We start from the raw sequence: 27,591 nt of genomic DNA on the forward strand, positions 1-27,591 counted from the left end.
CATGGGTGTTAGTCGGGTTCGACGCATGCATCAATGAAAATAGAAAATTTGTATTTTTGTCAAAAAACATGGGTGTTAGTCGGGTGTTACCTTCCATATTTGTGTGTTTCCAATTTTCAAACAGATTAATCAAGGGAAAAAAAAACGAAAATTCTTGAGGCCATATTTTGCCTTAGAACCCATTGAAGGCTTAAACCCTAGGTTTTAATGCCCAAATTCCTAGATAACTTAAATTCGTAACTCTAAGCTTTAGAGTCTAGGGGTGGGCAAACGGGTAGAGGAACCGCGGGTTGAGACAGGTAGTTTAAGTTCAGAGCAGGTACTGCCCGGTTTCAAATATTTTAGAGAATAAACAGAGCGGAGCAGGGCAGAGCAATGTCAATTGTGGGACGAGCCGAGTCTGTATACTTAGAAAAACGAAACCCCAAACCAACCCATTTCTAATTATAATGAACAGCCGAGATTGAATCACAACCCATCATCCAATCTCAACTAGGGGTTTGGTTTCCTAATTGGTAGCACGAGTTTGAGAAACACTACGACGACGCCGTTTTGTCCTTTGATACAAAATAGTGTTCGGACGAGTTATAGTAAAGCAAACAGGGAGTTTAAAACCTTCACAAGCTCTGCTCTCTCTCTCTTCCTCAACCGCCAGCCTCTCTGATTCTCCAGGTGAGCTTCCTCTATCTCTTCTCTTTTCTTCTTTCCCTTTTTCTGTTGGAATGCTGTCCCTGATTTCATTTGGGGTATTTTGGATTTTAACTGCGATGAATGATGTAAAAGCAAAAATGCTAAGTTTTGAGCACTCAATCTCATTCATTTATTAGCAGAAAACCAGCATTAATTCAAATTACGTAATCAATTTATCAACTTGCTGCATCTCATTTTTCTGTGAATTGGGTAATCAGTTTAGACTGCGTTTTGACCTTCATTGAAGTGGCAATCCTTGTGCATTTGGACAATCGCGTCCTCCAGTCCCCAGGCAAAGAATCAGAATGTTAGCATATATAGGGTGGTTAGGAGATGTACCTTGGGTGGAACTCACGAGCAGTGAAATTAACCACTTATTTGTTGATTTCTACATCCCGTCAAGTTAGTAATTCTAAGTCGTTCATGTGAAAATCTGTGGGCTTACTGTCAGTTCTCCATTTCATTTGTCTTGGTTAGTTTTCATGCATCAGTGATTGCAATTTTCATGTTAAGATTGATTAACTTCTCTTTCCTGATTCAATTTACCAAAGATGATGTCTTTCATATACATAGCATGGAAATTTGGTATTTTCTTGGTCATTCTTGGATTATTCATAATTTTTTCCTCCGACACCACTAGCTTTTAAAATGAAACCCTAAATTTGGCTAATCGTGTAGACAGTAGAAGAGAAAAGAGCATCAATGGCGGCTTCATCTGCAAGTGCGGATGATTCACCGCCTCCCTCAAGCCCCGATGCCGCACAAAACAACCTCCAGGTCCCTTGCGTTCCTTTCCCATTGCGTTTATTTATGCTTTTTTTATTTTTTATTTTTTTTCTTTTTCTTACGAATTTTGTCTAATTTTCTAATTGAGCAGCATTTCTTCATCCTTCACAAAGCATCTGAAAAATCAACTTCGAGTGGGAAACCCCGAAAAAGGCTTGACCCATGCCCAACAAAGCTTAAGGAAGGCGACGAGGGCTGCTTGAGAATGGAAGCTTTTCAGTTAGTTTGGTCAGGAATCGAGTCCTCCATCAAGGACGTTATGAGGAATATGAATGCTCATGTTTTCAACCAGATACACAGCTGGGTATGTGATTCCTTCAGTGCTATCAAGCCAATTGCTCCCTTCTCTTCTCCCCTCGGCCTGTTTCCGATTGTTACCCATGCTACTTGTTGCGCACAGCTCTTCACTGCGCTCCTTCTCACCAGTATGTTTTTGTTCTGCATCTCTTCCCTTTTATTTATCCTAATTTCAATTTGAGTTGATGGAGTTGATCGATTGAGTCATTACTGGCAGAGAATATGGAGTTTGTTGACGATTTCTCGACATTTCAAGAGCTTGGCCTCTGTCTGAAATCTCATGGATGCCATGTTGCTAGCCTTTCCTCACTCGACTTTTCACCAAAAAATGGGATTGCTGGTTCTCTTTCAAGTTTATTGAGACAGTTTTTGATGTGGTCTTTCGATGTAAGTGTTTACCTTTCTTTGTGCCTTCAATTTATTCAATTATACAACAAGTAGATCCTTATTCAATTTATTTTATTTTATTTACTCAGGCAGCTGATATGTCCATATTGGCATCATGGTACAACCAGCATGGAAACTATGGTTCTCCGGTGGTTGTCATTATAGACGACATGGAAAGATGTTCTATTCCTGTCTTGTCTGATTTCATTCTTATGTTGAGGTATTCTTGCCCCAACCCCTGCTTTTTGCTTAAACAATAAATAACACAGATACTCTCCCTCCATCTCTCTCTGTGAGGACAGGATTTTGCTTACCTGGCCTTGTAACTTGCTCCACTGTTTGTATCAGCGAATGGGTTGTCAAGATCCCAGTCATTTTAATAATGGGAGTTGCAACAACATTGGATGCCCCAAGCAACATACTTCCTTCTAATGTGCTGAAGAAGTTGTGCCCTTGCAAGTTCACGTTGGGATCACCGGCTGAGAGGATGGATGCAGTTGTTGAGGCTGCTCTTGTGAGGCAGTGTTCTAGTTTCGCTGTTGGTCACAAGGTGGCTATGTTTCTGCGAAACTACTTCTTAAATCAGGACGGTACATTGACATCTTTTCTTAGGGCTTTAAAGGTTGGTAATTAAGTTGTTACATTTCCTCTCATGTTCTCTTGTCATCATGACTAAGGCCGCTGCTGATGTCAAAAAGTATATTTCAGATAGCCTGTGTCCAACATTTCTCCTCGGAGCCTTTAAGACTCATACTTGGTGGGTTGCTTGTTAAAGAAGACACCAAGGTTAGCATCTATGGAGTATCACTTTCCTCTGTGTCTACCATTTACAATGTTATACATTGATAGATAGCATTCAAGCAAGGTGCATAACTCATACCCATTTTATTCATATTCCTTTTCTGCCATCTCTTATTTAGATTTTTCATTTAATAGACAAAAGAGAAGGATTTTCCTTTTTGTACTCTACTGAACTGTAACAAAGTGGTCAATTACTAATAGATCCCGTCATAATCCTGTTTTGGATTTGGATTCTGGAAGGAGACACAGAACATTTGGTTTATGTGTAGATGTAGTTTATGCAATCAGATATGCACATGTTGGAATATCCATGAAAGCAACAATGATCAACTTGGTGATTATTGCTCCCTGCTTGCATTCTTTATTATATTTATTTTAATACTATGCATTCATGATAAGTTTCTCCTACCTCCCCCAACCCAATGCCAATCAATGTTTTGCATATTTTTACTACGATGTAATTTGGCCATTGAAGGGATCTCAGAATGAGAAAGTGATCAAGTGTGCTTCCCAAGTTTTATGTCATGGAAGGTAATCATAAGATTCAAACATATTTATACATTTTTAGTGAGGATGAGTTCAAAATGTGAATAAAAACGATAACATGCTGACAGCTGTTGGAAATTCTGTCACCAGGGATCAAATGGCTGAACAAACTGATATCAATATAGCTGGTTTAACAGAGTTGAAGAGATTGCAGATGCTCTGGAGCACTGTTGTTCTGGTGACTCCTTTTTTGTATTATATTTTTTTACAGATATTAATTATTTGTGGTTCAACATTCCTAAGCTTAACATTTTCCGACTTATAAGCTTAAATGCAAATTTTGATATGTTTTCACGGGTTTTGATACCTGAACCTGAATTTTTGTAGTTAATGTCTGATGAGTGAAAGAACACAGTTTAGTGTTTATTTCTTCTTTTTATATTCTTAGGGCCTTATACCTTTCTTGTTTCATATCATCAAATTGGCTTTTCTGTATTTTGACACACAAGTGTTTTGCAGTGCTTATATGAAGCTGGGAAGTGCGACAAAGTTCAATTGCTAGATTTATTTTGCGAGGCGCTTGATCCAGATGTTTACAACTCATTCGCTTCTGATAATGATAATTGCACTGGATTGGGAAAAAAATTTGTTACATCTTTGTCAAATGATCACTGTATGCTTGAACAACATTTGAGCTCCCGAAAGGGACGCCTTATTTGTCAGGTAGTTCGCAAAGTGAGGTAAGTAATGTGGGCTAAAAAATTCAAATTTACTGAAGTAGGTCTCACTTTGCACGCATGGTTTAGTTCTTATGTTTACTTTGCCTGAAATTGCTAAGAAGCATAGGTTTTTTAATTATTTTATTTATTTATTAATATTTATGCTTTTCTGTTTTATTCTTATTTAAGCACCATGCTACTTAGACTCAAATTAGATGAGTATCACTTTATCTGTTCTATGTTTTGTTAGATGTCATTCCAATTTTTAATTTTTTTATATTTTATTATATATTACATATATATGTCATTTATGTTCATCATTATACTGAAATTGGAAGTTTTTCATATCAGTTAAGTTTCATTTTTTTCTTCGTCGGTAGTCTCTAGTTTCTGAACCGTCTAAACTTTGGAATTGACCAGGGATCTTCCCGCAGCATTACTCTGTCAGTTGCTCAAAAGTTGGGAAGTTCTCACTGTCAGTGTTCTTGAGGTATGACATTAGTTTCTTTGTCTTCTTAGTAGCTTGTGATATATTTGTGTATTGTGATGCTGTGCCTTTTGGAGAAAAGAAGACTAGTTTTCTGAAATGAAATTGTCACATAACTCAGCGCTTGTATTTTGTGATCTCATTCTGCATGCTTTGTTGTGGCCTTTCTTTCTTCCTCTTCTTCTTTTAACTCTTGAATATCATAGTAGTGAATATATGCACAGAAGATGATTTGGAATTCATCTCTTCGTTTGCACATAACTCAAGGCAATCTCGATCTACTTTTGTTTATTAGTCAAATACTAGTCAAACAATTGAATGTCCACAAAAGATAATTTGGAATTTTGACACACATCATTTCATTTATCTTTTCCATAACTTTATGTTGTGCCTGAACAATTATGAAATCTGTTAATGGGAATATATATTCCTTAACAGCTTTAAAAGTACTCAATGGTCTATGTGTGCCTTAGAGATGCTAAACATGTAAAGTACTCTGAGTTTCTTACAAATGCTATGCTTTGTTGTAATTTTGTCATCATAGTCTCCTTACCTCATGAGTCTCACCTAGCTATTACTATTACATGATTCAAGCAGTGATAGTGGTAGATTACTAAGTTAATTGAGTGACCATCAGTTATGTGCTTGAAATAGATTCATGGCATGATAAAGGAACTGCAGTCCTTATTGAAATTTGAGGAAGGAGGTTGCAAGCCAGATTTGACTGACATATCCAAGTATCATCTCTCTCCCACTTCCGTTCCTTTTAAACTAGCATGTGAACTGCCCTATCTTATTTTTATTTTAAACCTCTATTCATGTGACAGGAGGCATATATCTCACAGTGGAAAAGCTGCTATATTAATTGATTGCATGGTTAGGTAATTCTTATTACTTTGCAATTGTCTTTTTCTAAAACTATTACCCTAAGCCCCAATGAACTGACCTAATTAATTTTGAATCGGAATTGGAGTAGGAATGGGCGAATGGGGCGAATGGTACTGAATTACTAATACGCCAGAATCGGAATGAAAACCAGTTTGATTACTAAAATGTGCGGAGAGCTGTTGGGTTAATGTGAATGGGTAAACTTGAAATTTAAAAAACGGTGTGTAAAAATAATAAATTTTGATTCCTTGTGTTTCCAGGAATAAAAATATCTCACCCCAAAGAGTCCGATTCTTCAAAATCACGAGTTATTCCTTATTCTGTGTGGGCCTCACTTATATTTTGATTCCAGATGTGAATTATTAAACATGAAGCATTGAGTCTATTGACTTCTCTCTTGGCAGTGATAAGGTTTAGGCAAACACATATGACTCCTTTGTGTAATATCATAATAAAGCAACTGAAATGTGCTTTCTTAATACCTGTTATCTGGATTGGTTTTATACCTTACTTTCCGGTTATTGAAAAGCATTCTGGGCTAATATCGTCCTTTCTATTTTATTTTTTAATGTCTTCATGACAGGTATTTCATGATGCCAATTGAGTGCATGCATCTTCATGAGATTTTCTGTTTTAGAAATGTTGAAAAACTTCAATCGGTAAGCATCACAGTGGCTGCTCTGATTAATATACCTATAGCTGCAACTTGCTACTTATGATGAAATTCGTATAGGATTTTCATACTATCATATTTTCAGATATTGTTGTGATTTAAGCATTGAAATTCTTGGAAGTTTGATATGTAATGTTTTGACAGGTTATTTAGCTGATTAGCATGCCTGCCACTTATGAAACTTTTTAAACCTAATTTTGGAACTCTATAAATTAATTTCTTAACTTCTTACTTATTTCAGGCTTTAATAGGCGACTCGAGGAAGAGGATTCAAGTGGATCTTTTGGAGTTCCATAAAATCCTAAGATGCAGTTGCTGCAGTAATATTGGCAACATTCCATTGTCTCCCATGCCTGATACCTCAATTGTGTGAGTATAATCATAGCCTGTCACCTTAAAACTGTTTGAAAAGCTATGAGAAACATTGATGCAAGCTATGGAAGCCATAGCTCAAGTTTGCACTGTACTTTCTGAAAAGTGATGCTAATTTTCAGATTCGTTATGTTTATATCCAACTACTTTGTAGTCTAGACATGTAGGGTCACTTTGTGATCATTGTCAAAGGCAAAATCAAATTTTCTACTGGTTTCATATCATTATGCATATTCGGTAAATCTTGAATTTTTTTTTTTTTTCCTCTTTCGTCTAGGACTGAAAATATATTTTTTTAGGGAATTTTCTTTTCTGACAATGAATAACTTATTATCTCTAGGTGATAATTTGTTTGCATTGCCTTTTGGTATTGGATGACCAATAGGTCAAATCATACATTATGAGTAAGGGAATACAAGACAAATGTTTGAATCATAAGATCTATGGCTGATAAGTGTACATGTGTTGCGTTTTTAAATCATGGTGACTCAATTTGAGAGTAAGCGGGAATATACCAATGTGACTTTAAACACTGGACGTGTGTTTCCTTAACTTGGTTGTTATTAGATGTTCATTTTATCTTGTAGGTATACCCTGGCTCAGGAGCATGGGGATCTTATCAACCTTCATGACTGGTTCCAGTCTTTCAAGACAATTGCAATTCAGCCCAAGAGGAAAGCGAAATGCAAGTTAAAGCAGTCCCCACTACCCAAAAAAAGAAAGGAAAGCAATGACTCTGAAAACAAGAGTGAAGCATCTATTCAGTATCCTTTTCGATTTTCATTCTTCCGAGTGCAGATTATCTTCACTTGTAGTGAGTTGATGCAGTCTCGTTTGGCTTATTTATAGATGAATTATGCATTCAACGGCCTGACTTTAGACTAAAGAACTGACCTAATCAAAGATGTTTATATTGCTAGACATAATCTCACTGTTTCTGTTGACCCTTTTTTACAGCTATGGAAGGATAAAATTACCAGTCACGAAACCAAATCCCAACTTCTCTCAATTATCGTTTTCTGACCTTGTCACGCGTTGTGAGATGCAACAGTTCCCAGGGGTTGTCGATCACATATCTGCTTTGTTTTTATAGATGCATAGCATAGCATAGCATGCATTACTTGTTCCTGCATCAAGGATTATGTTCTGTTGTGTTTTTTCCCCATATTGAATGACTGCCAAAAATTTGAGTTGGATGTGTATCATAGTCCTTAACCTTGCTTTTCACAGAGCACGATTTTGCAGGGCAATTACAGAACTACAGATTACAGGCCTCATTCGGATGCCCAGCAAAAAACGTCGTGACTGTGTGCAGAGGGTGGCCTTTGGTCTCTGACAAGTTGTACAAGTTCAGTTTGGCTCTTAATTCCCACCCCCCCCCCCCCCCCCCCTCTCTCTCACTTGCATCGGCTTGGAAGTACTGTGTTTTAAACTAGTTATAAATAAATAAGATTCATAGTGAGTTTAACATTTGACACGGGAAAAAAAAAAAAAAACTAACGAAAATTTAATTTAATTTTTTTTAGTTTTAATGAAAAATGACAAGTGAATGGTATCAGGAAATGTAAAAATATGGTTTTTCGTTAAAAAGTGAACAGTGCCGGAAGTGTTTTGTTAAAACTCCAAAAAAAAAAAAAAACTTAAATAATTTCAGATTTAAGAAGTTGAGATAAAACCACATTTGTTGGGGTTCGCATGTTGGGTTTCAAAGGATAGTTAAAAAGCTTAAAATCATGCATTTTGCCTTGAAGTTGCTTGGATCACACAAATATAATCAAGGGTGAAATGGGAATGTGCTTTTAAATATTGTTGGTGGTTTCATTATCACAAATCATGATGATTCTCATCTTGTTGTTGCGGGTACAAAACAACTAACAACTTGAGCACTCTCATGGCTCAAGCTTTGGCCCTCAAAGTGGGCATCATTCAAGATAAGGATCCTAAGGATTTTGAAATTCTATCCGTTCATCGTACATCGTGCAGTAAAAGATTATTAGGTACTGTTTGTGTTTAATTTTAAATAAAATAATTAAAAATAATTTATGGTCGCACGATGAGCGAATAAGATGTAAGAATCTTTAGAATAATTTATGTTGGTGGATTTCATTTTTGTTTTCAATTGGAGTTATAGGTTGCGTCCCAGCTTCCATGGATGGTTTTTGGGCATTATTTTAACTTGACATCTTAAACAAATGAGGTTTAGTTATATTAATTATTATTAGACCCAGACTGCAAAATTCCTTCTGCATTCTTATTCAAAGGAAAAGATTTTTATTCTCTTCCGAGCTGAAATTTAGACGGGCAATTTGTAATTGCACTTTTACTTGATTTGGTATTTTGTAATCGTATGAATGTAACGGATAATTTTCAATTTTCATTGTATAACTGACAATCCAAGAAGACGCCTTGTAATTCTCGCAAAATTCAAGTTAACTAGATATGATATGACGTGGCTACTTTCTGCCAATAGCTGTTGCATTTTTCTAGGGCATTCCTCCCAATCCCACATTCCTGCCTGCCATGTTACCTTCTATGTTCGGAGAAATTAGTTTTAGTTGTGACGGGAACATAAATGGTACTTCATGTATTTTTATGTAAATGATGAAAATTTAAAATTTTTAAGTTATTAATCTTTTAACACACATATATCATCATTTATATAAAAATATGTGATGTATCATCTCGTGTAATAGTATCACTGGAAAATCTCTCATTAATTTATGTGTTTCCAAATTTCAAACAGATTAATCATATTGTAGAGGAAAAACAGAAGGAAAATTCTAGAGGCCATCTTTTGCCTTTAGAAGCCATAATTGTGTGCTTCCAATTTTCAAACAGTCACTCGACCTCTCCACCATCCGTCCCTCGGCCCCCTCGACTCCAACTCTCAATCGTCTTCTCCTCCTCGACGACGACAGTGCTCACCAGCCTCACTTCACAGAAATCACCCAGCCTATTACCGCCGTCGCGACCAACACAACGGCACCATCCATAAACCCATCCTCCTCGACGACATCCCAGAGAACCCAGGTCCCAGAACCACGACGGCTCGATTCTCTCCTCTTCGACAACACCACCGCCGTCGCAACCACCATCACCCCGTCACCGCCGTCGAGGACACTGCTACCAGCCATCATCCCTCTAAAATTTAGGTAATTTTGAATTAGGCTTTTGTTATTAATGTGAATTTCTGGTGTAGGGATTTTAGGGGTTTTAAATTAGAATTTATAGATTGATGATTGATCTGTTGCCACCATTAATGTATTTCTGAAACTTTGAGAAAATACATGAACACAAAATAAGCTCAGCAGAGAGATCTTCAGGTTTTCTCGGCAAAGCCCTTTTCTTTAGATCATAGCATTGTGTTCTTTATTATTCGATTAGTCTACATGGGCCGTGTGTTGTTTCGAAAAGCACCCAACTACAAGTGATTATTAGACAGTGTGTCAACAGACTCAACACCATTGCATCTGACGTAATTTTTACCCCATTTATAGCTTTCGCCGGTACTTATGAAATTTGATACTACTTGGCCTAGTGGCACGTTGGAGTTTGCCTTTAGACCTTGAGTCTAATCTGCAGCTATATTGGACTTTGCCCGTAATAAAAAATAAAAAAATAAAAACCAAGTTTTCGTAGTTAACTTGACCCCATTTCATCACCCTTGGGGTAAATTCTAGGTGTGAGAGAAAATGACTGTAGTGATTTTTCATATTCTGTTTATATAAATACATGCTGTGGAATTGCTTCACTCATGATTGTACCTGACCTGTGACTTCGGTATATGAAAATCGGATTGCTGTGTTTTATATCAACTTATACTGCATCTCCAATGTTTTTTTTTCCCATGTATTAATATTGGATTCCTTCATTTTGATTATTAGGCAAAGATCCCTGATATTGAGAAGTGCTTAGACGTTGTTGCCACTTTGCAAGCCAAGAAGGGTACTGGTGAGGTTCCTTTTTTGTGATTCTCCACCCTTTGCAGTATGTGTAATACTATACTTGTTCTATTTCTATTTTTATTTGATGGATTTTCCCTAGTGATGTCCCATTTGCGAAGCATGTTTTCTCATAACACATTAACAACATTGAGTATGAAGCAAGTCTGGTACTTATAGCTCTCGGATATTTTGTATGTTGATCTGATCTTTAGATGTCTCGGATGTTATTTTGAATGTCTCGGATTTAATGTATCGAACAATGTTGGATGATGTAATGTTGTTATTTTGGATGTAATGTTAATCTATGGACTTGGATGTTGGACTTTGTAATGTTTGGATGTGTTGTGCAAACTATAAAATCTGTACTGTGAGTGAATCTGTGCGGCTGTGCTGCAGTAAAAATTTAGCTTTTTCTTTTTTTTTTTCCAAAAAAAGGACCCATGGACCTGGCCCGGACCGACCTGTTTCAGTTAGGTCCGGTTCCTGCATTAAAATATGTTATACCCACCTGGCCCGGCCGTTTCTTTTAAACCCGGGTCCGGTCCCTTCAAAATTGGGCCCGGCCCGTGCCCAGCCCTACTCACGAGCAGTGAAATTAACCACTTATTTGTTGATGTCTACATCCCGTCGTTTTAGTAATTCTAAGTTGTTCATGTGAAAATCTGTGGGCTTATTGTCAGTTCTCTGTTTCATTTGTCTTGGTTAGTATTCATGCATCAGTGATTGCAATTTTCTTGTCAAGATTGATTAACTTCTCTTTCCTGATTCAATTTACCTAAGATGATGTCTTTCATACAGATAGCATGGAAATTTGGTATTTTCTTGACATAGGTCATTCTTGGATGATTCAGAATTTTTTCCTCCGACACCACTAGCTTTTAAAATGAAACCAAAAACAACTGCTGTGCCTAGAGCTCAGAGATCCAAATCTTTTCAGGGGGATGGACCTAATTGGGTTCTTATTGCTGGTGGTGCCTTGTTAAGTACATTGTCAATTCGTCTTGGTTACAAGCTGAAGCAAGCACTTGACACAAAGCCCAAGGAGAATGCTAGTAATGGTTCGAATATTTCTAATGTGTATAGCTTTTTCCTTACAGTAGCTCCTTCTACCTTTTAACATTGTTGTCAATTTCAGGAAGTGGAAAATCCTCTGACCAAAGAAAGTCTGCAGGTTGCCGTGTGCACTCAAACGTTTATTCCTTTACACAACAAAATGATGGAGGTTGCTTTAATTGCATGTCAGGTATGGAGTAGTAAATTCTTGGCTTTGGAATTTCTGAGGTTTAAACAAGTAGTTTCTGTTCAGGATTCAAAACTAGTTTTGGCCAGTGGTTGATTACACATTCATTTGCATGGTTCTCCTTTGGGTGTGAAAGCTTGTCTGATATATTGTGAGATACAACCATATTGAAAAAGAAGAGAATGAGAAACTCGGTGTTCAGTTTTTAATGCTACACCTTAATCTAACTGGGCTTTGTTGAGAGTAACAACAATTGGACTCTTTCTGAAGAGTGAGGCTGAAGAACTGTATGGAAAGTTTTGCTGTTAAACAGCAATCCGTATTTGGATTGATGCTAGTTGAGTTTCATTTGAATTGCGTTATGTTTGTTGCAATTTATTTGCAGTTCTCCCATATTGCTTGATGAGCAGTAGCGTGATATATTATTTGACAGCCCATTATAATAATCTGGTTGTTTCATATATGTAATGGGTTTGAAATAGGAACTGAGGGCATGATGGAGATGAAGTGCCTGCCCAATGACCAGATGCTGACTGAATCTGATGGTGCCTTGCCTTTAGTCATGGTTCCAGCCCCTGGATTTAACAAGGACAATGGCATTGTCTGGGCATCTTCTCCGGATTGCCTTGAGTTGCCTCCAAAGCCATTCCTCCAGTATTCAAACTCCTCAGATTCTCCTTGTGTTTCAGAATCTGGGTCTGACATCTTTAGTAAGCGGGAAGTCATACAAAAACTGAGGCAACAACTGAAGAGAAGAGATGACATGATATTAGAGATGCAGGATCAGATTGTAGAGCTGCAGAGTTCACTGAACACGCAGCTGGCACATTCTACCAATCTACAGTCACAACTTGATTCAGCAAACAGGGACTTTTTTGATTCGGAGAGAGAAATCCAAAGGCTTAGGAAGGCAATCGCTGATCACTGTGTGGGACATGTGAGCCCCATTGACAGATCACCCAAGGTCACTATTTGGCAACCTGAAGAAAGAAATGGTCATGTGAATGGATTTCCTGATGGGGAAAGCAACTTTGATGCAACCGAAAGAGGAAGAGGGGATGGAGAGAGGGTTGAGATGCTCAAGAGGGAAGTAGGAGAATTGAAGGAGGTGATAGAAGGAAAGGAATACTTGCTACAAAGCTACAAGGAGCAAAAAGCAGAGTTCTCACTGAAAATCAAAGAGTTACAGCAGAGACTGGATTCTCAACTCCCTAATATTTTGTAGGAAACATTTTGCTTTTGTGTATTCTATTGCTTGTTCTGCTTGTTTTTGTGTATTCTTTTGTTGTGCTTGTTTTTGTGTATTCTTTTGCTTGTACGCATCAGCCCTACTTTTGTCTTCAAAGTAGGGCACTCGCTTACGACGGTACCACTCTACTCACAACATACTTTTCCTTTCGTGAGAGCCTTTTCCCACGCAACTTTTCATTGAATCAGGAACCGAATTGGCCATTGCCTTTGAAACAAAACCTCTCAAAACTAGGTTTTTGAAATTGTGTCTATATATAAACCGTAACATTTTGCGCGCTGAAGAACTTCATCGCTCAAAATGCATGGTTCGTTGCACAAAATGTATTATAAATGCACACTAAATGGGAGCGGATAAAGGGTATTTGTCCGTTTCAATGAAACTTTGGGTGACGAATATGTGGAAATTTTTGTCGCGTAAACATTTGGCGGAAAAAAATTTTTTCTCGCTTTTTCTTGCGCGACGAACACTCGTGATCGTCGCGCGAAGTATTCTTATGTGACAAATATTTTCGTTGCATGAAGTTTTATTTTTCCTCTTATCCTGCCATTTTTGCGCGACCAATATATTTTTTTGTTGCGCAAGTGCGATGACGACGAGAAGAAGTACAAAGGGATACATTTGGCTCCCACTTTTGAGGTGCCTTGGATGAGCAGGCAACCAAATACTGGCGACTAGTAAGTTCTCAGCTTATTAATATTTGATTTTCTTCTAGTGTAGCCTGAAGTGTGAGGCTTTAAAGTCCAGTGGGCCAGAAAACAGGAAATGAAAAACATACATCTTACTAGAGAGCCGCCGAGGTTTTGGATTTTCCACCTGAAAGTGATCAGTACCGGCGCCGTCTAACATGGCAGCCCTCTTCATCCTGAAGGCCGGCAGATTGGGTCGTTCACTATTTTCCAAAACTAAAAGATTTGTTCTTGGAGATGTAAAACTCCCACATTGTACTCTTCAAAGTCTGATACTCTGCAGACACTTGGCCTCAGAAATCTCAGAAACCCAATCCAATATCACAGTCAGTTACCTCATAAACTCATGTGGGTTGTCTCCGAAGGGTGCAATTTCAACATCTAAGCGGGTCAAGTTGCGATCCCCGGAAAGAGCAGACTCCGTCTTGGCCCTTCTCAGAGACCGTGGATTCTCTGCAACCCAGATCTCCAAGCTTGTGAGGTCGTGCCCACAGCTTCTCGTAACCAAACCGGAGAAAACCCTTTTGCCAAAGCTTGAGTTTTTCACTTCTCTTGGAGCTTCAAAAGATGACCTCGCAAAATTTCTCGCTTGCTCTCCTGCTGTTTTGGGTATGAGCTTGCAGGAACGGATAAAACCCACTTGCCATTTCCTTAGGAAACAGCTTTCTGAGAAGAAGCTCGTTGTTTTTTTTGAAGAGAGGCGGCCCGCGGATTTTCTTGGAAGGCCATTCGAAGAATGTGGCGCCAAATATTGAGATTTTGAGAGAATCAGGTATGCCCCAATCATGTATTTCACTGTTGCTGGTTCATTATCCTAGCTCTTTAATGCGGAAGCCTGAGAATTTTGGCAAAGTTGTGGATGAGGTTAAGCAAATGGGATTTGATATGGAAAAAATTATATCTGTTGCAGCAATAAAAGCATTGTGCAGTAGTAACAGTAAATCCATATGGAATCGTAATTCTGAAGTTTATAAGAGGTGGGGTTGGTCGGAGAATGATGTTCTCTCTGCTTTCAAGCGGTTCCCACAATGTATGACTATGTCGGAGAAGAAAGTAATGCAGGTAATGGAATTTCTAGTGAACAAAATGGAATGGCCGGCAGGAGTGATTAACAAATACCCAATCATAGTGGCTCTCAGTTTAGAGAAGCGAATAATCCCAAGGTGTTCGGTTGTTAAAGTTTTGATGGTGAAAGGATTTATAAAGGAAATTGAAAATGTGAGTTTGTGTTCTGTAATGTGCCCTGCAGACAAATGCTTCTTGGCGAAGTTTGTGGCCAGATATATAGATGAAGTACCTGCATTACTGAGTGTGTATCAAGGCAAAGTTGAAGTCCAGGATGCATGACATTGGTTGGTCAGGAGAGGTGAGATTGTAATAATTTTAGCCTCTCGATTAGTAGAAGCTAACATATCGATATTGCCTTCCTTATACCTAATATGCTATTGATATTCTATGGAAGTAAATTCAGTTGTCAGTCATGGCCAAAGAGAAATAACATTTGTTCATCTTCAACTCCACTGACTAATCGCATTAGTTTTATATACATTCTTATCTGAAAACCAGCTTCAGGTTGACCTGCACTCCGAGGTGCATTGTTGGTTCTTAAATTTGGATTGTCTTCATGATTTCTTTTGTTAGAAAACACAAATTTACATGCTTCTTATGGGTTCGTTTTACTATATAGTTTAGTTTACTCTGTTACTAACTACCCTCTAGAAGCTAGCCTTTTTTTTAGTGGTCATGGCCTAGATCAGTATCATTGTGTCATTTTGATTCACTTGTGCTTGTTTCTTAGCATTTGCCTTTAATCAAAAAATAAATTGCAGTGGGTTGTGAGTGTTAATTGGGTTCTTCCGGGACACAAAATGCCAGCTTTGGTGGGATTTGTTATCAGGAGTCATTTGGCTTGTAATGATGGAACATTATGTAAGCTCCTTAGTTATGTGAAGGAGAATGTGATTCCGGAATCGTTGTATTCTTAGCATTTTATTCATGCTGTGAAGTTATGTCTTCTTTACAGCGAGTACCCATCCCAGTGCACCCGAATTGTTTGGTGATGGAATGAAAGTGGGATTTTGTTGCAAGTAATTAAATGGCTATTTAGGTTGAGATATGGTTGCTAGCCATCCTAGGTATAAATGTTGCTCATTTATGGCCTAGTTTCCTATGCCAGACAGATGAGGTGATTTAGAGCTTCTCTCTCCCTTTCTAGAGTGATGGTGAGAAGCGAGAGTGTCATAAGGGAGATCGGGTGGAGAGAGTATTTGGTAAGTTTCGATCTGGTTATAGGAAAGGCAGCCTACTCTTATTACCGTTTATATAGGTCTTACATAGTGCTTGATCTTATTTTTCGTTCTATTGCTTGGTACCCTATGCCTGCCTTGTTTGCAATCAATAAATTGGTACTAACGGTTATAATCTCTTCCACAGATTCACTGGTGCAATTCTTCAAAGGTAATCAAAAACCCAAAACAGTCACAAAACAGCTCAAATTGCCCGGATGAAACTTTCTTCTTCTTTTATATCTTTAATTTATATTAGTCATGGTAATTGTGTTTGTTTTCGTAGAAACTGAGTGGAAAAATGAAAAGAAAAACAATCACTGTTTTCCCTTTTGTTTCGTATCAGCTGTTGCCTTCGTGAGAAAATGTGACACTCCTCCCAAGCAAGGTATGTAATAAATCCACGTTTAAGCTACGAGTCTGATTCAAGAATGTATTGTCGATTTCTACAGCAGATTCTCATATTCGTCAACTATTCCGTTGAAATGCTTGTGCTTCACTTCCGTTGTCTGCTTATAAATATTTACTCAGCAGTTTTTACTTGTGTTTATTAGTTTGAATAAGAATTGTTGGTGGCTGGAAATCTTGCTTGCGTACGTTGTTCCATGGTTTAAAATATGTGAGCTACTGTCGACATGGATTGGTGAACGCATATAACCGCTGACATGTCTTGATGCAAATCTTTTTGTCCGTAAATTCGGCAGGCGAGGAACTCTTCACCTTGAATTTCCATCGGAGGTCCATCTGTTCTTACTGAGTACTTGTGGCTTGTACATTTAAGTTTTACATCGGGAGAGTTTTACTGGACGGGCGGTCCTGTTTTGTTAAGTGTTTCTATAGACTGCCTCTTTTAAGCCTGTTTCGTTGTAATTTCTTTGTCTTGCGCTGGATGGGTTGTTTTTACGTTGTGCTGGCTTCAGTTTTTCTCCCACGTGCACATGAGTCGTGTGCATGGCTGCGCCTGACCCAGACATTAACGAGGGCGATGATACTGCAACTTAATATCAATGCCATGGTAGCGACGTTAATGCTCAATAGAAATTTCTGTGATATGTGTCGATATTTTGTATCAATACGTCGATATAATGTTGTTAAGATGGCATTAATGTTTGATTATTATATTGTTGTTCACGTCAATCTCTCAAGTGATGCAAAGATCAAGTTACATGGCACAGATACACTAACATGTAGCCTCTCGTACTGTTAAAATAAGAGCATATAAATAAAAATATACATATCTTTATTTTATTAACCTAAAAGGTTACCGTAATCAAGGTTCTAAAAAACGCTAGACGCTAGTCGGGTCGCGTGTTGGGGTTTTGCGCCTAGGCAATTAGGCGGGCACCTGGTTCTAAAAAACGCTAGACGCTAGTCGGGTCGCGTGTTGGGGTTTTGCGCCTAGGCAATTAGGCGGGCACCCAGGCAGACCAGACAAATTTAAGTAAATTTATTATATTTCGTATTAATGTGTTTGCTTATACTTGAGTATATATAACCTCATCATAAATCATAAAATAGAATGACATGTATATTATGAAGCATTGAAAGATAATGAAAACATGGGAAATAAGCATATAATATGTGTTTATTTAAGTATTTAACAAGTTTCTTACAATTTATTAAAAAAATAAAATGCAAAATTAAAGTTATCTATTTTTTATCGAAATGAGTCACGACCTAGACAGATACCTAGGTGAGTCTGAACAGGCTAGGCGGTTTAGGCATGCGCCAACAAGTCTAGGCGTATTTTTTTAATTTTCAAATATCTAGGCATTAATCGGGACAATAATCAATCGCCTAGCATCTAAACAGAGCTTAACGGTGGTAGGCGTTAGAACAGTGACCGTAATTTTGATTGGCACCAGAAGTTACGTTAACGGTTCAGTCACAAAGTTCTCAATGCGAAGCCCATGAAAAGCTAAGCTTTCTCCCGGGCGAAATGCTAAAACCCTCTGAACTGATGAGCCGCCGAGGTTTCGGACTTTCCACCTGAAATTGGACATCGCCGGGAACCTAACATGGTAAGCCTCTTCAACCTGAAGGCCGGCAGATTGGGTTATACCCTATTTCCCAAAACTAAAAGATATGCTGTTGGGTTTGTGGATCTAAATCCCTCGCATTTTGATTCTTCTCTTCAAAGCCTGATACTTTGCAGACTCCTGGCCTCAGAAATCTCAAAACCCCAACCCAATTGCACAGCCAATTACCTCGTAAACTCATGTGGGTTGTCTCCGGAAGGTGCAGTTTCAGCATCTGAGCGGGTCAAGTTGCGATCCCCGGAAAGATCAGACTCCGTCTTGGCCCTTCTCAGAAACCGTGGATTCTCTGCAACCCAGATCTCCAAGCTTGTGAGGTTGTGCCCACAACTTCTCGTAACCAATCCGGAGAAAACCCTTTTGCCAAAGCTTGAGTTTTTCACTTCTCTTGGAGCTTCAAAAGATGACCTTGCAAAAATTATCGCTTCCTCTCCTGCTGTTTTGAGTGTGAGCTTGCAGAAACGGATAAAACCCACCTGCCATTTCCTTATGAATCTGCTTCCTAAGAAGAACTTCGTTGTCTTTTTGAAGAACGGCGGCACGCGGATTTTATTGGAAGGCCATTCGAAGAATGTGGCGCCAAATATTGAGATTTTGGGAGAACTAGGTATGCCCCAATCATGTATTTCTCTGTTGTTAGCTCATTTTCCTAGCTCTTTAACACGAAATCCTGAGAATTTCGGCACGGTTGTGGATGAGGTTAAGCAAATGGGCTTTGATATGGAAAAATCAGTGTCTGTTTCTGCAATAAAAGCGTTGTGTAGTAGTAATAGTAAGTCCATATGGAGTCGTAATTGTGAAGCTTATAAGAGGTGGGGTTGGTCGGAGGATGATGTTCTGTCTGCGTTTAAGCGGTTCCCTCAATGTATGACTAAGTCGGAGAAGAAAATAATGCAGGTAATGGAATTCCTAGTGAACAAAATGGGATGGCCGGCAGGAGTGATTAACAAATACCCAGTCATTGTGGCTCTCAGTTTGGAGAAGCGAATAATCCCAAGGTGTTCGGTTGTTGAAGTTTTGATCTCGAAAGGATTGATAAAGGAAATTCAAAATGTGAATTTGTATTCTCTGTTGAACCCTGTGGAGAAATACTTCTTGAAGAGGTTTGTGGCCAGATATACAGATGAAGTACCTCAATTATTGAGTGTGTATCAAGGGAGAGTTAAAGTCGAGGATGTATGATGTTCGTAGGTCAAAAGAGGTTAGATATTGTTGATGTAGTATCGTAGATGCAGCGCTGCTCATTGTCATTGGTAGCAGCTAGCTTTTGGCTCAGTGTATTTTTCTAGAAATGAATTCAATTGGTTGTCATGGATGAAGAAAGATGAAAAATCATTTTTCGTCTTCCCCTTACACTGCCTAGCTGATTTCGTTATACGTATACTCTCTTATTTGAAATTAACTTGAGATTGACCTGCTCTGCTCTGTGGTTGTGGCGCCTTCAACTATAGGATGGATGGTCCTTGACTTTGTTCATCTTGGAATTGCCTTCGGTAGATATGTTGCTTCTATTCGGTTTCAATTTAATCTATTTATAGATATGAAGGAATGAAAAAGCTTTTGTCTGATGTTTCAAATTTTAAGACGTGTAAGATATCGGTGCTTGTCTGTGTCTGTCCTTGTTCTGCTCTGCTAATACTTGTTATCCACAAATAGCTAGTCTTGTTTGCAGTGACAATGGTTGGGTGGTTAATACCATTCTGCATTGTGACTCCCTTGTGTTAGCCTACTTTGCGAGACCATTAGGATCTCGTTATGCTGAATATTTCTAGTATTTAAACTGTCTCGTTCGCACTTTACCCTATGGGATCTCGTTATGCTCAATATTTCTCGTATCCAAACCATCTTGTTTGCACTGTTTACCCTATTTGTTTTGAAGGCTCTGGAGTCATATTTACGGTGAAGGTGTTTTCTTATTGCTCGGATTTGTTTTGAATGAAAGCTTCAAAATGATTCCGGAAGCCAGTGTTCTCCGAAGGTGAGTTATTCATAAGCTTTGACATTTCCATGGCCTGGCAGATGCATAAGTTCCATATAACTTATGATGGAAAAGAATGCAACAATCCAGCAATATGCACACAAAATGGTCAACTTAGAAATGTGAAAAAATACTTGTAAGAATCCTGGTAGACAGTTAACTGTAAAGAGAGATGGAAACATACTCGGCATTTCATTATCTGAAATTGGACTTCTAAGAAACAGATAAGTGCATCAGGAGGAAACGGAAGTGCAGAAATCATTTTCCACGACAAACGCTCCAAAGATGCTAGCGGAAATATAAGGACCAATCCATTTAACTCTTCTCATCATCTAAAGACTCTCAGTGAGTGATTCACACAAGTGAAGCCCCCATCGATCATGAGATTATCCCCACTTATATACTTGGACTCGTCACTTGCCAAAAAGAGCACAGCATTAGCTACATCATCAACTTTCAGTTCCACTCCTTGCAAGTTGGCATTTTTTGATACAAAAGATCGGAAACCTGTCCCATCTTCGATTCTCGCATCCTCCTGCAGGTGAGCCAAAGCCAAATTCGTTGCAACTGCATATGGAGAAACGCAGTTAACGCGTATCCCATGATTCCCAAGCTCAGCTGCAACGTTCTTGGTCAGCCCCAACACAGCATGCTTAGACCCTGTGTATGCATGTGGTCCAATGCCTCCTTGAACACTTGAAACACTGGAAAGAGAAACTATGCTGCCCTTTTTCTGCGGGATCATTGCCCTAGCTGCGTGCTTCATTCCGAGGAACACTCCCTTCACGTTAATATCAAACACTTTCTGAAACTCAGATAAGTCTGCATTGCGGATGTCTGGACAAGGCGAACCTGTCACCCCAGCGTTGTTGACTATGATATCCAGCGTGCCATATTTATCGACAGTGAAATCAACTGCACGGCTAACATCATCCTCTACCGTGACATCACAATGGAGATAACAAATGTTTGGATCTCCGTTGAGGGATTCGCACACTTGTAAGCCGAGGTTGTCCTGCACATCAACTAAACAAACTTTTGCGCCATGCTTGTGGAGCAGGCGCACAATGCTTTCTCCAATGCCAGTGGCTCCGCCGGTCACCAGTGCCACTTTCCCTACTAACCTGAGGAGAAGGGAAAGAACTGAGCAGCCATTAGGGAAACCTATCCACATAACATGGCCTTAAAATTGTACATATTTTATTTATTTCTCACACGAAATTAAGATAAAATTTCAGTATTGTGAATTTGTGACGATATGAGAAAGCCAAGTTCAAAAAATTTTGCAACCCGTTTCAGATTCAGATGAATAAAAATTTCGAGATTTCAGTTGACCAAGAAACCTTGATCATTTTCAGGGGATTTTCAAGTATATGATATACACCAGAATGTTCAGTCGTTAAATCTTTAGTCGGGTATCCGATGACCAAGATCTAACGGCTAAAACCCGAGTGTATAAATCGTTTAGATGTGCTTTTAAAATAACTGAAAATGGTTTTAGAAAAAAAGCTTTTTGATTCAAAAAGCACTTAGGAAGCATTTAAGTACTTTTTCCAAATTTACTTGCATTTTTATTAAGAATTTATTCCAAAAATATTTTCACCAAAAACTTTCATTCATTTGAAAAGCTCATCCAAACAAGCTCTAATTTACTACCACATAATCTGAAGTTATTCCAAGAGTGAAGCAAACTGTAAAAACCACAAAGGAAACTAACAAAAATGATTTTCCGCCGTTAGATTCAAACCTAGATCACGGATTCACATGAACAATATAAGCAAAGCTGTATTTGAAGTTGCAGATTTAACACCCAGAAAAAGCAATGAACAACAAAGCAGAAAACGCAGAAGTGGGTGGTGAGAAACGTACAGGAGAAAGAGAGGTAAGAGTTTGTTACCTCTGGAAGCTTGGAAGCGAACCCGCTTGTTCAGTCATGGTGGTGGACAGAGCCTCACCTCTTTCTTCTTCTCTCTCTTTTTGTCTGAATATATTCCTTTCTCTCCTCTCTGCTTTTCTACCAGTACACTTCTTCCTAAACCTTTGTCAAGTTTACTTTTTCTTGGCTGATTCCCATTTTATTAAAAAAAAATAGAGATTAGCCATGGGATTTATTTCGTATCGAACTTTAACGATTCAAATTGTTTATTTTGTAATTCTTGATTCATAGATCATTTTTGTAAAAAATTAGTTTAATTCGAAATCATTTGTCTATTTAATTATCATGATGAAATTTCAATGTTTTTCTTAGAGCAAAGTGTTCGTCAATTTATTTGAACTCAATTTGATGCCTCAAATATTTTTGATCTGGCTAATATTTTGTAAGCATGATTTATGAGGTTCAACTTGAAAAATAGATTATTCGGATCGTAAAAATTTTATATATGGACCTTACAATTAATTCTCATTTATAAATACTAAAAATAAATAAATAAATAAAAAACAACTAATGAAAAGAGTTTGAAAACTTTGAGGGTTAACAATCAGGATAAAATAAAGGATAAAGTGAATAGTACCATGATTGACTTTTTAGTGTAAAAGTATGATTTTTCGTTAAAGTAAACAGTATCATAAGCTTTTCATTAAAATTACCTTATGAAAAATGAGAACATATGATTGATATTTAAAAAATTTCACCCAAATCACACATGGGTTTGTTTGAGAGCAATACTTCACAAGAAAGTCGATTTTTCATAGCTGAAGCATGAAATAAAATTACTTTCAAACTTTAAATCTCATTTCCAAGATCTTTGATTTCGAGATATGTGCATTTCTAATTTCATGTTCTTGATGTTGTATGGTGGGTTCCTATAATTTTTTCTCATTGATCCACTGTATTATTGAGGGTTTAGAATATTACAATGTGATAGAATGTTTACAACGTGACAAAATCAAAGCCCTTATCCACAATATAATCACTTTTCAAGGATATTTTGCGAAACCTGAATTTGTGTTAAGTGCTTATTTTTTTATAGCGCTTAAGACAAATTTCAAGAATTTAAGCAACTATACGTGTTGAAACTTGAAACTAGTTGGGATTGGTATCTCCAATGGTTGTTTATGATCATCCTCTCTTCAAATGAAGAAACAATTAGTTTAGGGTTTAGGGTTTAGAGTAGGCGGAATGAAGACTACAGGAGCAGGTGCATCATCTTCTAGTGGTGAGGGTTGCGTGATGAAGGTGGACCAGGGCAATCGACCACTAGTGGGCAACTGCATTAGGCAACTGGAGCCATCAACTCCAATGCAGTCAGCGTTCAAAAGAGATGGTCGAGGAGGAGAGGTGATGGAAGAAGACTGTTTTGAAATAGTCAGGGGATTAATATGGTTGCCAGCAAGGGTAGCTGATATTTTCAACTGTGATGGCCCCGACATGTCGAGGAGAGATTATTTAATGTATCTAAAATGAAGAGTGATACATCATATACTATTATATTTCATAATAAAGTTAATGAATTGGGTTCATTCGACATGTCCTATCATCAAAATATACAAGTCATCGAGCAAAAACATCTGTTGTAATAAAAGTTCAAGAGACAAATAATCTTGTGTTGGCAAACCACGCAGCCCCCAACACTCGGTGGGTTTTGATGAGATGCGATGTGATTGGGGGATGGAAAAAAGTGATATTAGATATACATCAATTTGAAGTGATTATGCCAACAATCTGAGGGTGTACATACGTCAAAAGAAGGAAGGGGAGTCATAACTAGGGCCCTTTCCTAGGGATGAGGATGGTCATTTGTATTGTGGGGATTTTAGGAATTCCTATATTCAAGTCGTTCATTGTATATTGTGTAAACAGTTTTCGTCAAATACTATTTATGTTTAATTTTAAATAAAAAAAAATCAAATAATTTCTGACTGTATGATACACGATGAATTACTAAACTGTAGAAATCCTATTGGATCCAATTCCCTTTCCTAGGCAAGCGTTGGAACAAAAATTCAGCACCATCGTGAATAGTTGAATTGTGCGAATTGACCATCTACCAACAAGAAGAAGCAACCGTAATTAATTTAAAGTACCGGTGTGATACTGGTTTAAGCTTTTCGACGATTATGTTAGTAGAAATATTTTAGAATTCAAGATTAGAAAGCAGAGTATGCATTATGAAAGCATTATACTAGTCCCAAGAGAGTTATATATATATATATATATATATATATAAAATTCAAATTAAACGAGAAGAATCCTAAAATATATCGAGCATAAGATATTGGAATATAAGATCTAGCATCCTTGGATATAAATACAACTAATCGAGATATTTAAGTTCAGTTCCGTTTCAACATTCACCTATTTTTCTTCCCTTCGTACAATTTTGTTGCGAAGTGTCCCTGTAGTCGATAAGTTTAGATGTGAAGATAAATTTACAAACTCGATTGGATCTCGTTATGCTCAATATTTCTCGTATCCAAACCGTCTTGTTTGCACTGTTTACCCTATTTGTTGTTAAGGTTCTGGAGTCATATTTACGGTGAAGGTGTTTTCTTATTGCACGGATTTGTTTTGAATGAAAGCTTCAAAATGATTCCGGAAGCCAGTCTTCTCCGAAGGTGGGTTCTTCATAAGCTTTGACATTTCCATGGCCTGGCAGATGCATAAGTTCCATATAACTTATGATGGAAAAGAATGCAACAATCCAGCAATATGCACACGAAATGGTTAACTTGGAAATGTGAAAAAGTACTTGTAAGAAGCCTGGTAGACAGTTAACTGTAAAGAGAGATGGAAACATACTCGGCATTTCATTTTCTGAAATTGGACTTCTATGAAACAGATAAGTGCATCAGGAGGAAACGGAAGTGCGGAAATCATTTTCCACAACAAACGCTCCAAAGATGCTAGCGGAAATATAAGGACCAATCCATTTAACTCTTCTCATCATCTAAAGACTCTCAGTGAGTGATTCACACAAGTGAAGCCCCCGTCGATCATGAGATTATCCCCACTTATATACTTGGACTCGTCACTTGCCAAAAAGAGCACAGCATTAGCTACATCATCAACTGTCAGTTCCACTCCTTGCAAGTTGGCATTTTTTGATATAAAAGATCGGAAACCTGTCCAGGCATCTTCGGTTCTCTCATCCTCCGGCAGGTGAGCCAAAGCCAAATTAGTCGCAACTGCATAAGGAGAAACGCAGTTAACGCGTATCCCATGATTCCCAAGCTCAGCTGCAACGTTCTTGGTCAGCCCCAACACAGCATGCTTTGACCCTGTGTATGCATGTGGTCCAATGCCTCCTTGAACACTTGAAACACTGGAAAGAGAAACTATGCTGCCCTTTTTCTGCGGGATCATTGCCCTAGCTGCGTGCTTCATTCCGAGGAACACTCCCTTCACGTTAATATCAAACACTTTCTGAAACTCAGATAAGTCTGCATTGCGGATGTCTGGACAAGGCGAACCTGTCACCCCAGCGTTGTTGACTATGATATCCAGCTTGCCATATTTATCGACAGTGAAATCAACTGCGCGGCTAACATCATCCTCTACCGTGACATCACAATGGAGATAACAAATGTTTGGATCTCCGTTGAGGGATTCGCACACTTGTAAGCCGAGGTTGTCCTGCACATCAACTAAACAAACTTTTGCGCCATGTTTGTGGAACAGGCGCACAATGCTTTCTCCAATGCCAGTGGCTCCGCCGGTCACCAGTGCCACTTTCCCTACTAACCTGAGGAGAAGGGAAAGAACTGAGCATCCATTAGGGAAACCTATCCACATAACATGGCCTTAAAATTGTACATATTTTATTTATTTCTCACACGAAATTAAGACAAAATTTTAGTATTGTGAATTTGTGACAATATGAGAAAGCCACGTTCAAAAAATTTTGCAACCCGTTTCAGATTCAGATGAATAAAAATTTCGAGATTTCAGTTGACCAAGAAACCTTGATCATTTTCAGGGGATTTTCAAGTATATGATATACACCAGAATGTTCAGTCGTCAAATCTTTAGTCGGGTATCCGATGACCAAGATCTAACGGGAAAAACCCAGGTGTATAAATCGTTTGGACGTGGTTTTAATATGACTGAAATGCTTTTGCTAAAAATATTTTTGAAATAAATTCTTAATAAAAATGCAAGTAAATTTGAAAAAATCACTTAAATACTTCCTGGAAGAAAGCATGATGCTTCGCTTTTCGAACCAAAAAACATATTCACTACTACATAATCTGAAGGTATGCCAAGAGCGAAGCAAACTGTAAAAACCACAAAGGGAAACTAACACAAATGATTTTCCGCCGTTGGATTCAAACCCCAGATCACAGATTCACATGAACAATATAAGCAAAGCTGTATTTATAGTTGCAGATTTAACACCCAGAAAAAGCAATGAACAACAAAGCAGAAAACGCAGAAGTGGGTGGTGAGAAACGTATAGGAGAAAGAGAGGTAAGAGTTTATTACCTCTGGAAGCTTGGAAGTGAACTCGCTTGTTCAGTCATGGTGATGGACAAAGCCTGACCTCTCTCTTTTTCTCTCTCTTGTTTGTTTGAATATATTCCTTTCTCTCCTCTCTGCTTTTCTACCTACTACACTTTCCTAAACCTTTATCAAGTTTGCCATTTCTTTTCTTGGGTGATCCCCATTTTATTAAAAAAATTCAGATTAGTTGCGGAGGACCTGGCTATTTGGCCCTCCCATTTCCTATACACTCTTATCTCTTCTTATTTTGTGTGATTATAGTTAAGACACGTTAACATTTTATATTGATTTTTTTATAAAGATAATAAGACAAAAAATAATATTAATATAAAATATTGATGTGGCTTAACTGTAACCGTACAAATAAGAGGAGAGGATGGAAGTGTATGGGAAGTGGGAGGGCAGAGAAGCCAGGTCCAGTTGTGGAACCTTTTTCATATTTAACTTCAACGATTCAAATTGTTTATTTTGTAAGTTTCAATTTATAAATTATTTTTGTAAAAATTTAATTTAATTCAAAATTATTTTCTATTCAATTATCACGATGAAATTTCAATATTTTTCTTAGAATAAAATGTTAGTCAATTTCTTTGAACTCAATTTGCTACCTCAAATATTTTCGATTTGGCTAATATTTTGTAAGCATAATTTATAAAGCTCAACTTAAAAAATAGATAATTCGGATCTTTAAAATTCGATATATGAGTCTTACAATTAATTCCCATTTATTAAAAATGAGAATCCCTCCCTTAAAGGCATCCTATAACTATTTAAAAATAATTCAACATCAGAGTAGACAGACATATGATTACGATTAATAAAATTTCACCCAAATCAACATGTGTTTGTTTGAGAGCAATACTTCACATGAAAGTCGATTTTTCATAGCTGAAGCATGAAATAAAAGTATTTTCAAACTTTAAATCTCATTTCCAAGATCTTTGATTTAGAGATATGTGCATTTCTAATTTCACGTTCTTGATGTTGTATGGTGGGTTCCTATAATTTTTCTCATCGATCCACTGTATTATTAAGGGTTTAGAATGTTGCTGTGTGGTAGAATGTTTACAAAAATGAAACATCGTGACAAAATCAAAGTTCTTATCCATAATATAATCACTTTTCAAGGATCTCTTGCGAAA

General features: G+C 37.8%; 5 protein-coding genes and 1 pseudogene across 8 annotated transcripts; 4 read left to right on the forward strand and 2 right to left on the reverse strand.

Annotated features, from left to right (window-relative positions):
• Positions 1-602: 602 nt before the first annotated feature.
• On the forward strand, positions 603-7,974 carry LOC137735146 (origin of replication complex subunit 3). Of its 2 annotated transcripts, none has more exons than XM_068474535.1 (17): positions 603-672; positions 1,369-1,467; positions 1,568-1,901; positions 1,991-2,160; positions 2,250-2,380; positions 2,509-2,782; positions 2,869-2,946; positions 3,437-3,492; positions 3,598-3,685; positions 3,967-4,187; positions 4,587-4,656; positions 5,308-5,390; positions 5,481-5,534; positions 6,125-6,200; positions 6,456-6,583; positions 7,174-7,350; positions 7,817-7,974. In XM_068474535.1, exons 2-17 carry the CDS (start codon positions 1,393-1,395, stop codon positions 7,920-7,922), a joined length of 2,121 nt encoding a protein of 706 aa, XP_068330636.1. In that variant the 5' UTR covers positions 603-672; positions 1,369-1,392; the 3' UTR covers positions 7,923-7,974. The 2 variants fall into 2 exon arrangements, with proteins under 2 accessions (XP_068330636.1, XP_068330637.1); XM_068474536.1 differs by having other exon boundaries at positions 3,446-3,492.
• A 1,391-nt stretch (positions 7,975-9,365) lies between these two features.
• LOC137735149 (uncharacterized) lies at positions 9,366-13,203 on the forward strand. Of its 3 annotated transcripts, none has more exons than XM_068474541.1 (5): positions 9,366-9,738; positions 10,471-10,537; positions 11,329-11,582; positions 11,666-11,773; positions 12,253-13,203. In XM_068474541.1, the coding sequence occupies exons 3-5, from the start codon at positions 11,414-11,416 to the stop codon at positions 12,993-12,995; spliced, it is 1,020 nt and encodes a 339-aa protein (XP_068330642.1). In that variant the 5' UTR covers positions 9,366-9,738; positions 10,471-10,537; positions 11,329-11,413; the 3' UTR covers positions 12,996-13,203. The 3 variants fall into 3 exon arrangements, with proteins under 3 accessions (XP_068330642.1, XP_068330641.1, XP_068330640.1); XM_068474540.1 differs by having other exon boundaries at positions 9,367-9,738; positions 11,333-11,588; XM_068474539.1 differs by having other exon boundaries at positions 9,368-9,738; positions 11,329-11,588.
• Positions 13,204-13,724: 521 nt separating this feature from the next.
• Positions 13,725-17,053, forward strand: LOC137735148 (transcription termination factor MTERF15, mitochondrial-like; annotated as a pseudogene).
• A 777-nt stretch (positions 17,054-17,830) lies between these two features.
• Positions 17,831-20,028, forward strand: LOC137735147 (transcription termination factor MTERF15, mitochondrial-like). Its single transcript, XM_068474537.1, has one exon. The coding sequence runs from the start codon at positions 18,012-18,014 to the stop codon at positions 19,209-19,211; it is 1,200 nt and encodes a 399-aa protein (XP_068330638.1). The 5' UTR covers positions 17,831-18,011; the 3' UTR covers positions 19,212-20,028.
• A 140-nt stretch (positions 20,029-20,168) lies between these two features.
• LOC137735151 ((+)-borneol dehydrogenase 2-like) lies at positions 20,169-22,054 on the reverse strand. The gene is made up of 2 exons (XM_068474543.1): positions 21,905-22,054; positions 20,169-21,131 (listed from the first exon to the last, which is right to left on the reverse strand). The coding sequence occupies exons 1-2, from the start codon at positions 21,940-21,942 to the stop codon at positions 20,336-20,338; spliced, it is 834 nt and encodes a 277-aa protein (XP_068330644.1). The 5' UTR covers positions 21,943-22,054; the 3' UTR covers positions 20,169-20,335.
• Positions 22,055-24,670: 2,616 nt separating this feature from the next.
• On the reverse strand, positions 24,671-26,592 carry LOC137735150 ((+)-borneol dehydrogenase 2-like). The gene is made up of 2 exons (XM_068474542.1): positions 26,432-26,592; positions 24,671-25,691 (listed from the first exon to the last, which is right to left on the reverse strand). The coding sequence occupies exons 1-2, from the start codon at positions 26,467-26,469 to the stop codon at positions 24,893-24,895; spliced, it is 837 nt and encodes a 278-aa protein (XP_068330643.1). The 5' UTR covers positions 26,470-26,592; the 3' UTR covers positions 24,671-24,892.
• Between the last annotated feature and the right edge of the window lie 999 nt (positions 26,593-27,591).

Source organism: Pyrus communis, chromosome 5 (genome assembly GCF_963583255.1).
Source record: "Pyrus communis chromosome 5, drPyrComm1.1, whole genome shotgun sequence".
NCBI lineage: Eukaryota > Viridiplantae > Streptophyta > Magnoliopsida > Rosales > Rosaceae > Pyrus > Pyrus communis.

Excerpts from the sequence above, each read along its gene's own strand:
- LOC137735149 (XM_068474540.1), top strand. The coding sequence starts at position 11,414 with ATGAAACCAAAAACAACTGCTGTGCCTAGAGCTCAGAGATCCAAATCT. Across the intron at positions 11,589-11,665 it reads CAAGGAGAATGCTAGTAATG|GAAGTGGAAAATCCTCTGAC; the intron begins GTTCGAATATTT and ends TGTCAATTTCAG. Across the intron at positions 11,774-12,252 it reads TTGCTTTAATTGCATGTCAG|GAACTGAGGGCATGATGGAG; the intron begins GTATGGAGTAGT and ends GGTTTGAAATAG.
- LOC137735146 (XM_068474535.1), top strand. The coding sequence starts at position 1,393 with ATGGCGGCTTCATCTGCAAGTGCGGATGATTCACCGCCTCCCTCAAGC. Across the intron at positions 4,657-5,307 it reads TCACTGTCAGTGTTCTTGAG|ATTCATGGCATGATAAAGGA; the intron begins GTATGACATTAG and ends TGCTTGAAATAG. Across the intron at positions 7,351-7,816 it reads AAGAGTGAAGCATCTATTCA|AGCACGATTTTGCAGGGCAA; the intron begins GTATCCTTTTCG and ends TGCTTTTCACAG.
- LOC137735150 (XM_068474542.1), bottom strand. The coding sequence starts at position 26,469 with ATGACTGAACAAGCGAGTTCACTTCCAAGCTTCCAGAG. Across the intron at positions 25,692-26,431 it reads TCACTTCCAAGCTTCCAGAG|GTTAGTAGGGAAAGTGGCAC; the intron begins GTAATAAACTCT and ends CCTTCTCCTCAG.
- LOC137735147 (XM_068474537.1), top strand. The coding sequence starts at position 18,012 with ATGGTAAGCCTCTTCAACCTGAAGGCCGGCAGATTGGGTTATACCCTA.
- LOC137735151 (XM_068474543.1), bottom strand. The coding sequence starts at position 21,942 with ATGACTGAACAAGCGGGTTCGCTTCCAAGCTTCCAGAG. Across the intron at positions 21,132-21,904 it reads TCGCTTCCAAGCTTCCAGAG|GTTAGTAGGGAAAGTGGCAC; the intron begins GTAACAAACTCT and ends CCTTCTCCTCAG.